Source organism: Pterocles gutturalis, unplaced genomic scaffold (genome assembly GCF_000699245.1).
Source record: "Pterocles gutturalis isolate BGI_N339 unplaced genomic scaffold, ASM69924v1 scaffold2776, whole genome shotgun sequence".
Taxonomy (NCBI): domain Eukaryota; kingdom Metazoa; phylum Chordata; class Aves; order Pterocliformes; family Pteroclidae; genus Pterocles; species Pterocles gutturalis.
In genome coordinates this window covers 1-12,789 of record NW_010097490.1, presented here as the reverse complement: position 1 = coordinate 12,789, position 12,789 = coordinate 1, and the positions used below count along the sequence as shown (strand labels likewise).

Below are 12,789 nucleotides of genomic sequence, written 5' to 3'. Positions count from 1 at the left end.
TAGCTTGCTGAGGATTCTGCCTAAAATTTGGAACTTGGTGATTGACTAGCAACTTGCTAATTTTGAAACTTGGGGGTCACTTCTGTACGTGGAACAGCTAACACTACACTTTGACACGCAGACATGCAAGTCCACATGAACCTCTGTGCACTACTGTGTGCACACATGCACACACACATGCCTACATGCACACATTTCTGTATAAAAAAAGGTTATTTTTCACACTGTTGTTGCAGTTATTAAGTTTAGAGAAAACTGAACAAGATATTAATAAAGTTGAGAAATGTTCAGGTTTCTGAGTAGAGGAGCAGATGTAAAATTTCTTGACAAATATTTCTGAGGTCTTTGGGAAGAAAATAGGACTGTGGTATGCTTTGACCATTAAAGTATACAAATTTTCTATGAAACAAGTTATTGTGGTGTTAAAAAAATTGTGAATAGAGATGTGATTTGAAATCCTTCTACTAATGGAAGTATGTTTTCCAATCTAAAGGTAATGCAAGTCAGAAATGGTCAGTATAACTTCATTTTTTAAAGCATTTACATTTATCTACATTTTTTTAGTCTATTTGCTTCATTTCTTATTTAAAATAATGAAAATTGCATTAAAGAACATGTTGTAGAAATTGATCTTTTATTTATTTTTTTCTACTTGGTTTGCCTTTCTACATATTATTATTGTCAGGCTTGCTGTGGGGCTCTTTTAAAGGAATGGGCTATGACCTTTTTCAAGGTAAATAATCAGATTAGGAGCTCTCTTTCAGTGATATCTAGCTGTCTATTGGTTAAGATGAGTTCTGGGAAAGGGAGCTGCTTCAAACTGTGTGGAAAACAATTCTTAAGTTTGCTTTCAAAAATGATGGTGGAAAGAAAGAAAAAGCATTGCTACTTAACTTTCAACTTAATTGAGGGTTATAAAACATTAACCAATGTAAAGCAGTAAAAGTAGTTCATGCAAAGATTTTAAGGAGGGATGGAAGAATTTATTTTTTTGAATATTTTTGTTCTCATTTGTTTTCTTGTTTGCTGAAGAATACAGTGAGAAAGTATTAAGGAAAAAAAAAAAAGGATTCCATTCTTGCAGATTTATAACTGCCTCTTGAGCTCTTTGATCCTATTGTCTTCTAACCATATGGGGACCTTGCTGGCTGTTATTATGCAGCTCTTCTATTATTAAATAGATTAGTGGTTAAACTACTCACACAGGGGATGGGAAACCTAGGCTCATTTCCCTCCACTGCCAGGCTGGATTTAATATCAGAGCCCCCATCTCTTAACGGATGTTGTTACCACTGAGGAGATCATAGATTTTTTCTGGTTGGGGACTGTCACACCACACACTGAAGCTGTGCCACTGTTGAAAAGAGCACTGGACCAGTAAGACAGAGCATAAGTAGCATGAAACCAATGTATCTAGGGCTATCATCTACCTATCATATATTTATAAATAATGTGAAGTCCTAGCTCTGAGCCCCTGCTCCACAAGCAACTTACATATTTCATGTGAAAGAATCACTGGACAAAATGGAAACTGCCCTTGGAGCAGACTGGAACCTAGGACTTCACAGGCATTGAAGACATGAGCAGCTTATGGGCTATAAAGAGTATGTCACCATGAGTTTGGGATGGCTTGCATTGTTCACAAACAAAGGTCCAACTGACCTCTGCAACCCTGCATTCTACTATACTATTGATTTTGTTGTTGCAGTCAATATCAGGGATCCTCTTCTTTGGACTTACAGTAAAAGAAAGGGTTTTTTCAATAATTTTCAGAAGCAAACAAGAGACAATGTCCATAACTAATATTTTCCGATCCTGTTCAGTCATGGCTCTAAACACATGCAAAATACATGTAAAGCTACTATTTACTGATTTTTTTAAACATTTTTCATCCATATGAATTTTCTTTCAAGTAGCAATAAGGACTAATTCTGTCAGGGTCATTGGATAATTTGGCTTGGTATATGTTAGGCTTTTAGAAGAAATCAAACAATAAACTTCAGTTTTATAAGAAGCTCTTATCTAAGAGCACAAAGCTGTTTCATACTGACAGTCAAACTGAACAGGTCTTACAGAGAGAGAAAAAAAAGTTGTCTCAATCTAGCCTCCTAAATTTGCCCATAACAGATTTTCTTTCATTGATGGTTAATTTTTTATCAGAGGACTATCCAGGGTCGGAAGTATAACATCTGCTGAAGTATGAGACCTCCCTTTTGCAATAATGGTTTTTATTCTTTTTTCAAGCTTAATGTTGTTCCAGAACCAACTGTTGTTAAAGAATTCTGATACTGGGGGGATGAAATTCCTTGTGTTGGAGAGAGACTAGCAGCTCTACAGCCAGCATTTTTACTAACAAGAGATAGTTTCATGTGGCTGGTCAGAGGTTTGGAATGTGAAAAGTTTTCCAGGAGAAGTGGGTAGATTACAGGTGAAGTGGCCAAATGGGGAGAATAATCACAATTTACTTGTTGGTTCTGCAGATTATCAGACCATTCCACAATTTTTCATCTATAAACATCCACTAGAGCTATAACTGAACATTTTGATCAATGCATCCATCTATTGCAATTGCTTCCCTTCTGTTGTGCTGTGAAAATGATGATAAGAAGAAATCTACTTTTAATGGGAGTGAGTTTCATCTCCTTGCCTCAATCTGTCACTAAAAATAGTGATTGTTTTCCTGCCTGTTTGACCTGCTGCTGTGTGAAGAAATCTTGAAGTCATTTCTCAGCCATATTTTTTTGTCTAGTTGATAGGCAGAAAAACCCACAAAAGCAAAGAAGAGCAGGCTTTTATGATAATGTCATCATCGGCTCCCAGCTTCAAACACTTCTGCGGCTTTTGAATTGTCATTTATAACTTGGAACTGAACCAACCCATAATTCCCTTGATGCATTTAGAGAAATTGATAACAGACTGCTTCTTTTATGGCTCAGAGGAGGCAACTCCAATCACATCACTATTGGCAGTCAATATTATTTTCTGACACGGTTGTAAAAGTATAAAGGGGCTTATGGCATTTGTTTAGATGAGGAATGGGCTCTCAAGCTGTGCTGGGGTTTATGGATCCAGATTACTGAGAAGCAAAGGGAATATGATGTTTGCAAACAGGATATGATCTTATTTAAGTTTGGGTTTCATACGTTGTTCCCTGGGGATTGTCCTGCAGACAGGAGAGAATTTCACTTTTATCATATGAAATTGGGCAGTTATCCAATCCTCCCTGCTCTCCCCCCCACCCTCAAAAGACAGTGCTCCAAACCTGTAATGTGTAAAGTCAGATCTTTAAATTGCAAGAGGAGGAGCTGGGGGTGAACACCACCCTGAAAGAAAACAGACTTTAACAAAATAAATGATTAGTGAGATGAACAAAGTGGTACATGGCCTAAATATTGAGCCATTCACATGGCTAAGAATGGCTTGCACATATTACTGAAAGTCCGTTGCATTTCCTCTAATTTTGCTGTTAAGCAGTAAAACAGAGTTGAGATTTTGTGCTAGGATAAGCTGGTCTTGTTTAATTAACTGCTGGCCTTGTTTCATTAACTGAAGTGTACCTTAGATCCTTCATATCAGAAAAGAATTTGGCCTGTAACTATCAAGAAAAGAAATGTAAAGCTATAAAATCTCTCCACATTTTTACTAAACTTACCAAATATTAATATTTTCTGAATGTTGAATTACTTCCTGGCATTCCTTGCTGTGGTAGCTGGACTGCTTTTTTGCCCTGACCACACAGGAAGAAAAGCAATAAGAAAGGCAAGATTTCACTAGTATATAACTTTAGTAAGTCATCCAGGAAACAAATTGTTTTCTGCTGCTTCTCATTCTTTCATTGATCTTCTCAGTCTGGGCCAGGAAGAATTTTCAACCTTTACACATTATAACTCTTCATTCCTCTTATTTGTATAAGAACTAATGGTACCAACCTGGTTCTATTACCATAGTACAATAGTGTAAAAATTAATAAAATATTGGTGATGGCACTGTCTCCTTGTAGCATATTTTATGCTCCAGGCTGCTTAGGGGTCTCCTTGAACCTCCATGTAAATCTGGCTGTAAAGAAATCAGACTGCCTATGGTTTGGGCACTCAAACACCACCTCCACACAGATGTTAGAATTAACTTGTGTCTTTCCCCTATATCCCAGGATGTACCAAAATAGGTATAGTCCTTTCATAATATCAACCAAAAATGTGTGTTTCCTGGTTTGAGGAAAACAATCCGTTATTGCTAGAAGCTCATCTACTCAATATGATGTTTTCCATTGTGAAATCATTAATATACTTTTCTGCCAATATATTAATGTATTAATTTAAACTACTTACCTTAGTTGCCTTATTAACCTACTGAAATTTGCCAGTTATAACATTTTGGAGCAGATTGTAGGAGACTTCTGGGAATAAACAACTTGTTTACCTCTTAAGCCTCTCTGGCAGCTGCACTATCCCTAAAGAAATTCCAAGATTTAGTCAAAACAACCTCACAGGCACTTTATACTTCAACTGATACATTTTGCATGACTGTTTAAGACTCACAGTCACGGCATTGACTGACTGTGTGATATTTTCTGCAGAGGTCATCAAAATATGTGTTCAAAAATGCCATCCCGGTATCACCCCAAGGCACAGCTTAAGGCCAGTGCGGATGGGACCAGAGCAAGGGCTGGAGGTTTGTCATTCCAGAGCATTCAAGGGTCTGCATGCTCAGTCACTTAGTGCAGTTCCAGATAAACCTATTTAGGCTATCCAAAGGATGAGGGAATGAGGGCGTAATGTACTCCCAGCTGTGCTGGTGAATGCACTTTTTAGGCAGTATACCACATCAGTTCTGGCAATTCATGAAAGCCAGCTGTTTTGATGGACTATGTTTTGTAGGAATGGACCAACTGACGTTACACTTTAGTCAAGCTCTCTTATGCACAGAGAATTGTAGGCTTTCAAGCTGACAAACTCACAGCTTCCTTGAGCAGGCAAGCTAAAGAAGAAATAGGGAAATGAGAGAAAAAACTGTTTCGGTTCAGGATAACAATTCTCTGAAGACTTACTTGTCTAGCTTCACGTGCCTAATTTTAGACAAATTATTGAAAAAGCCAAAGCAGGACCCTGACCACCCTTGCTTGCTTATATAACCATTAGAGATCCATGTGCAGCACTGGAATGCTGACTGGAGGCGCCTGATTTCCTTCATTGACAGGGACATGAAGGAACTAAGTTCCTAATTTTAGACACATTCATTTTAGGGAAGAAAGTTAACAAATGTGATAACATGTACCTGGATGATCAGACCAGGAAATATATATTCTTCCTTCACTGAGGTACAGAGGCTTCATCTCTGGATCTGGAAAGTGCAAGGGTGTCCCACCTCTGGGCAGGGAGGGGATGCTGCATTTATCATATCAATACCATGTCCACAAAAAAAAAAAAGGAAAAAAATATCTTCACACTAAAGGGCAGATGTTTTGTCCCATTCTTCCCCTTTCATGGCACTGAGGTGGCCCTGTGCCGTCCACCACAGAGCTTGATGTTTAGATCAGTGAGAGGCAAAACTGTTCAACTAAAAGACGTAGTTCCTTGGCATCGTTGCATGCAGAACAGAATATTTTTTAATAGTCCCAGACTGCTTTAACTTGCAGCAGACAAGGATAGAAAGCTCAGGGGTGGCAATCTGCTAACTGATCAAATGCAGAGTTTGGTCCCTTGGATAATTTTTTTTGTCCTTTTTAACAGAAGATCTCTTTTCCTTGGTATTAGGCCAGATTCAAATTGTAAACAAAGATACAGCACATGGAACACAGCAAATTATTATGAAGTTAATGAACTAACTTAAAGTCAGATCTTTAAATGTCTTACTGCATTTTGTGCAAAAAATGTTTGTGTTGTGAAAGGCCAGCATTATGCAAAGAAGCCTTATTTGCCAGAATATGAAACATTTTAGGTGTGTATATATATATATATATACGCATATGTTAAATGTAAATGGTAGAACAGTATCATATACAATTTACTAATACTATTCAGTCTCCTCAGACTTAATCACACACACACACACATATGGATTTGATGGGAATTCTGTAACTAAAGCAGGACTCACATTTGCACTTTAAAAACACATAATTTGTATAGACAGAATTTAGCCCTCAAGATGGACAAAAAAGCTCTCTGAAGAGGAAATGTTCACGTGTTGTTTGTCTGAATAAACACCAGGTTCTAGCATAGCTTCATGGTGGCCTCTAACATAAAGATTATTTTTATCCAAGAAGAAAGCTGAAATGCTATGTATTGGTAAAATGTGTTCAGCAGCAAATGATCAAACTTTTAAAAAATAAGGCTGGAATTCTACACGTAAAAGTTGTATTTTCTGTAACTGTACGCGTTACAACCAACTGCACCTTGTTCTATTTGCCCATGAACTCCTGGAAACTGCATGATCAAACACAACCAGGCAGTTGCACAAGCATTTTCACACGCTAATCCATTAAATACTAAAACAAATGTCAAGTTAAATTAATAGAGTACTCAGGGCTAGGTCTGAAAGTGCAGTAACATTTTTACAAGCATCTAGTGATGTATGCCACATATCTGAGACTTGAATCTGAGCCTAAGTGTTTTATTTATGAGTTTTTTCTAAAAACAAGTTCTAATCCACATCTAATCCATGCTATTCTCCCTCAATTCCCCCTACTAATGATCCACACATCACTGTTTCACTAAGGTTTTGAGATCCTTTAGGGTGTCTAATGCATGCTTTATGAGACCCAGAGATTCTGAATGTCTGTCATAAAAGTTAGTTTAAAAGAGTAACTGAATAAAATTATTTCTTCTGAAGATATTACTCTATTCAGGATTCAGCTTGACTTAGCCCTGTTCCTTTCAGATTCTCATTTTGAGTACAAAGCTAATTATTTTTTAATAGAGACCTCATGTGTTAACTTGGTTTTTTGCAAACTTTCAGCTGAATTCTATTTTTACAGAAGTAGGGGTGCTGCATTCTTATCAATGGTTTACTACCTCTGCCAGTAACTCTGCTGGGTTTTCAGTTACCAATTTTTACTTAGAATTTATTTTCTGAGTATTTTCTGAAAATTGGCCTTGATTTATAATAGTTTTACAAGTTCGATCACTATTGGCAGGTAAAACCTGAGAGATGTTAAATATTCTACATACAGTGGGTAAATCTACTGTCCACTTTCCTTGCTCTTGCCCTGAAAGAGGCTTTTGGGGTCAGAATTAATAGCCTTTAACATTCTTTTTGGAAGTCCATTTCCATTAATATTATTGCCAATAAATTGTCCTACTGGAATTATTCGAACACAACAGAGAAGCCAATGTAAGCCCCAGTGAATTCCAAGTTTTTTGTTTGAGTGATGATTTGTAGAGATCCTTTGAACTCTTCATCCCATTGGAGCCTAAAGATCACATCCCCTTCACAACTTACTTGTAAACCACACTGGTAGGCAAGAAAGTATGAAAAGCTGATATTCTGGGTACTGTCTATGGCAGGCATTTTAGATTAAAGCAGCTGGAAACACCTTTGAAAGAACAAATCTCTGATATGGCAGTAAAATAAGCAGTAAAAAAAAGGAAGCTCACTGTACATAGTTTTCCTAAAGTAGCTCGCTTTTACACACTTCCTGTATTTGGGATTTATGGAAGAGACATCAGCCATGCAAACTTTTTCTCCTTTGTTCCTTAAGAAGAGACATGGCTGACAGGCCATTCATTAGAGGTTGCTCCTTGGAGACAATGTGCACACCTTCGCTTCTTTAGTCATGGTGAGATGAAACAGCAGCTGAGAAGCACGTCGAGGGCCTTTTGCTTCTTAGTGGAAATTGCTGAAGTGATGAATGACCACCAGGACATCTGTAGGAGTGGGAGGTGAGAGCTGTGAACATGGCACCTGGGAAGCTGTACTCCTCATGGTCAGGAGCAAAGTATTACAAACTTATGTGCTAGCATTTGCTGGCACCAACAGTTTCCAAGAATGACAGACTCCTTTCTGGAAGTCATAGCAAAATGCCACACACAATTTTTAGAGTTTGCAACACTTCAGAAGAATATTTAATTTCTATTTTCATGCCAGAGAACTAAAAAAACCCAGTGATGGAAACATGTTTGCTTTGGCATAAATGAGAGTGTGAGACTCTGAACGTTTTTAAAGTTATAGCACAGGAATTCGCCCTGCAATACACTGCAGTATCACCGACGAGGTCTGCAGTCTTCTATATTCTTTCTCACAGTTTTCGTAATCGGTTTACTGCATATAGCTACAGTGTTGTTAGTTGGCTAGGTTTTATTTACTTCTCAGTTTTATAACCACTTATATCAAAGGACAGCATTTTTTAAAGTAGTAGTTTTTCCAGATTTCTGTGGAAATGTATCTATCTGAAATGCATACTGGATTAACTTCCATCTAAGAACAGTCAAGCCCAATCTCTGCTCACTTTTATATTGCCATATACTTATCAGTGGATGCATATTTAAGGCAACTTCAGTGTTTACAATAATTATTTAAGAAAGAGAAATAACTCACACAGATGAATACACCATAGAAGGAGTGAAAAGTGGAAGTGTGTCAGCCTGTGAGCAGCATCTCTGGTCAGCAGAGCTGTGGTCCAGTGACCATTTGGCAGATACCAGGAGGTTTCCAGAGGAAGGAGGACTGAAACAGATGATGAGTGAGGCAATTCTCTAGCAAGGGAAGGGACAGGTAAAAGAGAAGACACTTACAAATATATTTTTAAATTGGTTTATAATTATTATACATGCACTTTTTTGCCTCTCTGAGGTAACTTCCAGGTAAATGTAAATAGCAGGGCAAGTAACATTTCCAGTTTCAGCAACTGAGGGGATTTCAGAAAGACCTTTACGTAAACAATCTCTCAGATGTATTTCCATATCCTTCCTCTCCACCTTCACATACACATGCCACAACCTGAGCATGGTATAAAGAGTTGGTAACTTTCAAACTTTATAGTCAGTCTTCCTTAATATGAAATACTCTAGCCACAAGGGGGTATGGTACAAGCTGTCCATCTGCTGAAATGTCTCTGCTGTGAGGCTTCTTGTTTCTTAGCTTGTTTTCAGTATGCTTAAAGTCTTCATTGTGAAAGTCAAGCTATCACATATATACTTCTTGCAGGAAGCATTCATATCAAGTTCTTTCTGTAGTGTAAAGCAGGGAATTTCTGCACACAGTGCTTGAAACATTAGTTGTATTCAGTCAGAAAACGTTACCTATGTTTCTTTTCACTCAAGTCATTCCCTTCCTTTTTAATGCCTCCACATCCACTTCAGGGACAGGTAGCTTAATTTCTATCATCTGTAGCTTTACAGAGTATTAGCTTTGCTACATATGCCAATGATTGAGCTATACTAGATGTGCTTGAAAAAGCCTGCAACCTACAGTGCTCATTCAGGAAACTCGAAGTGAAGTAAATCCATATGTGTGTTAGAAAGTCAGTGTTCAGGTGGGGCTCATGTTTTCTGTCTCTTGGCGCTGTCATGCACAATCCTTCTTTGAAGAGCTGCAGCAGTGATAGGATTTTTGATAATGAAATGTGTAGTATGCTCATAGTTTAATACTGACATTCTGATGCTTTAAAAAAATGTTCTTTTTCATTTGATTAGACATTCAGAACATTTTCTGACCCTGACAATTTTCAAAGGACTCTCAAATGAAACTAGTATATGTAATTAAGTAGGGAAAAAAAAGGGCTAAGATTCCTTGTTAGACTTAAGCTACAAATGCTGTATTTTTTGTAAATTTTGTTTAATATTTTCAGAAAAAATTCCTAATCAAGATAGGATTTTTAATGAATTCTTTGGCTTCTCCAAAGCACTTGCAGAACAAAAATAACCTCTTAAAAAATTCCATCTGGCTTTTTCATATTCTGTGATTCAGAAAACATCACATATGTCACAAATTCATGCATACTTAGCATCTAGATAGACTGTCAGATATATGTGATATATACATGCACTAGAATCAGAAACCACAGTGTCTAATCCTATTCCCTTTACTTGTATAAAATCCAACCGGTGCATCGCACAGGAATAAAGAGAATCATATCTAGCAGGATTTTACATAGCTGCATTTCATATACAACATCACAACTGGGCTGGCTAGTAGCTGTAATTTTAATAGGTTTGCAATTTATATCACTGTATTTCAATAGCAATTTACAAAGTAAACACTGAGTAATACTAAAAGAAAATATCTTTTTAAACATCTGAAATGTTTAAGGCAATACATAGCACTAGGAGAGGTATAAAATAGAGTGGGATGGCATTTTCCAGTCATTGCAGCTAAAGCATTGGCTGTGGGATGAAAGTTTCTCTAGGTTGTTGTTTGTGAGATTTTTCTTCAGAAATTCAGTCTGAATTTTTCATTAATATGAAATGGAATTTTTCATCTATGTTTATAATGCTGTGCCTTCTCAAGGTAATTGTTCATAGGTTTATGTCAGTTTTCTTCTATTATAATCACTGTGCACTAAGGTATGCAGCTTCAGTTGGCTACCTCTGGCTTTCAGAATTTACCATTTGTTACATGTACCCTGCCAAGACATCAGCTAAAATATCCTGAATTTCCTGTGTATATTTAGGTGGTAATTTGTGACAATTCCTAAGGAAATGCTGTTCTGTTTCCTGATTGCCCATTTTTACTTCCAGTCCAGGTAAAATTAGGTAGCACTCATTCAAGTGGTCTGAGGGAAATTTTTCAGTGGAAGATATTTGTTCGTATTGTCCCAGTTCAGTCTCCTCACACTTACCTGAAAGCAGAAAATGATAAATGCCACATACTCAGTGTCTGGCAGTTGGAGAGACTGCTGTCTCATGTGTCAGAGCGGACAACTGTCCTGAAGGGCGGGTACTATCAAGCTGTGGTTACAATTTTAACTTAATCAGCCTTCCTAGAAATGAATCATAGTCCCTTTGAGGATGCAGGCTCCTGCTCGTGCCCTGGTGTACGAGCAGCTGCCATTGAATCATTTTCATCAGCCACTCCTTCATGTTAACCTTAATTTGCTAGCCAAAAAAATGGTAAGAAAGTACTCCCTCACAGCCCTTTTGTTGATACTTCTTTATTTAAAGTACTGCACAGTATTTTTCAAACCTTATTATGGTTTGATTAAATTGATTTAACCAATGACCTCTACTTATTTATCTCCTTATTTGTTTTAAAAATGAGAATTGATTCACAGTTGCTTTAAAGCAATCAAGAGAGAACTTGAAGTCTGCCTAATGTTAAATATGTCATTATTTTTTTTACTACTTGGTTTCTTTCTTATTTCTTCTTGTAATTTCCTTGGTTACCTGTTGATCTGTATGTGTCTTTTGGAAAGCTAGTTAATTTCTTTAAATCTCAAGCTACCAATCTGCAAAACAAAAACAGTAAGTCATCCTGTATCAAGCTGATGATGCTTAACTGTGTTTGTACAACATTTTGAGTTTCTGAGATGAAAACACCATGTGCTGTTATTACTGTTACTCTAAACTTTGAAAGCAAACTCCAGTGTTCTTATTCAGGTCTACTGTGAATATGAACTATTTTCATTAGTTCTGCTGCATGCACACAAAACTGTTAGGAACAGTAGAAAATTCAGGTCCAGTACACTGAAAAAATAAGATCATTTTAGTAGCTTGAAATATAATATTTTAGTAACAAAAATGGTGAAGACATTTGACAGGTGTAGTGAAGATCAAGCTCCTTTCTGTTTCAAATGACTAATCAGAGAAATTCCTCGGAACCTCCGGAGTAGAGGAGCAGTTGCATCCATTTTCAATTACTTGATTTTTTTCCTTTTTTTTTTTTTTTTCTTAAGAAATTAGGAACAGAAGCTTCTGGTTCAAACTGAAAACATGTCTTAGTGTGCTTGGAAGTTATCCAAATATCATCTGCCACAATATTTTGTCTATCCCTGAACGTTCTTCTTTTCATGATAAGTTTATATGGTATGATACAATTAAATGCACTTCCTATGGAGCATTGAGGAAGTCTCGCTGTCTCTTTGGATGACTTTTTCAGACCCTTTCACACCATCATGTCTGCTTCCCATAATATTTTGTGGGGGATATACAACATATCGCCTATATTTTTTTGGTATGTTTCTGCACATAAATAGTTACTAAAAATAGATTTCAAAAGCAAAATTGTAGCATACCCATTGACTCTCTAAAGCAGGGCTGTTTAGCCATCTTTATGTTTCCTTTATAATATTTTATCCTTATTTTATTCTTCTATTTGAGATAATATTAATGTTTTATGTGTCACACTTGCTCATTTACAAGGTGCCAAAGGTAATTTTCTCTGTTTTAAATAACCACATTCACCAGTTACAAAGTGTCACCTCAAGCCTTTCAGCCAAAACTTATTACTTCATCAAAACTGGAGATAAAGCAAGGGTTGCACTACATTTTATTTCAGTTTATTTTCTGTCTGTGGCAATAGCAACTACTGAAATTAATCTAAACAACTAATTGTTCTGATTTCAGTCACTTTAAAACGACTCCTGCCTGTGTAGGAAAAACAAGTATTTACTGCTTTTTAAATTTATTTTTTTTTTAAAAGGGGGTAGTGGCCTGAGGCACTGGTGAGTTCTGGTGGCACGGGTTGCCCACGACGGCTGCTGGAGCCAGCGGTGGCCGTCCCCACCAGATGCTTTGCCCCGGCGCTGGCAGGTCCCCGTCCCCCCACCGGCATGAGGAGCCAGCACGTGGCGGCTGGCGGCTGGCGAGCAGGCCCAGCCCGGCCGATGTAACGCTGTTTGTAATGAGAAATCTAAAC

At 37.3% G+C, this 12,789-nt stretch overlaps 1 protein-coding gene across 1 annotated transcript in view; it reads left to right on the top strand.

Annotated features, from left to right (window-relative positions):
• Positions 1–12,759, top strand: part of LOC104462277 (histone deacetylase 9-like) — a gene marked incomplete at both ends in the record, with an annotated part of 85,870 nt that extends 73,111 nt beyond the window's left edge. Inside the window, one exon of the mRNA XM_010074200.1 lies at positions 12,581–12,759. Within this exon, the coding sequence (XP_010072502.1) occupies positions 12,581–12,759 (179 nt within the window). The remainder of the gene's footprint in view (positions 1–12,580) is intronic.
• Positions 12,760–12,789: the final 30 nt, after the last annotated feature.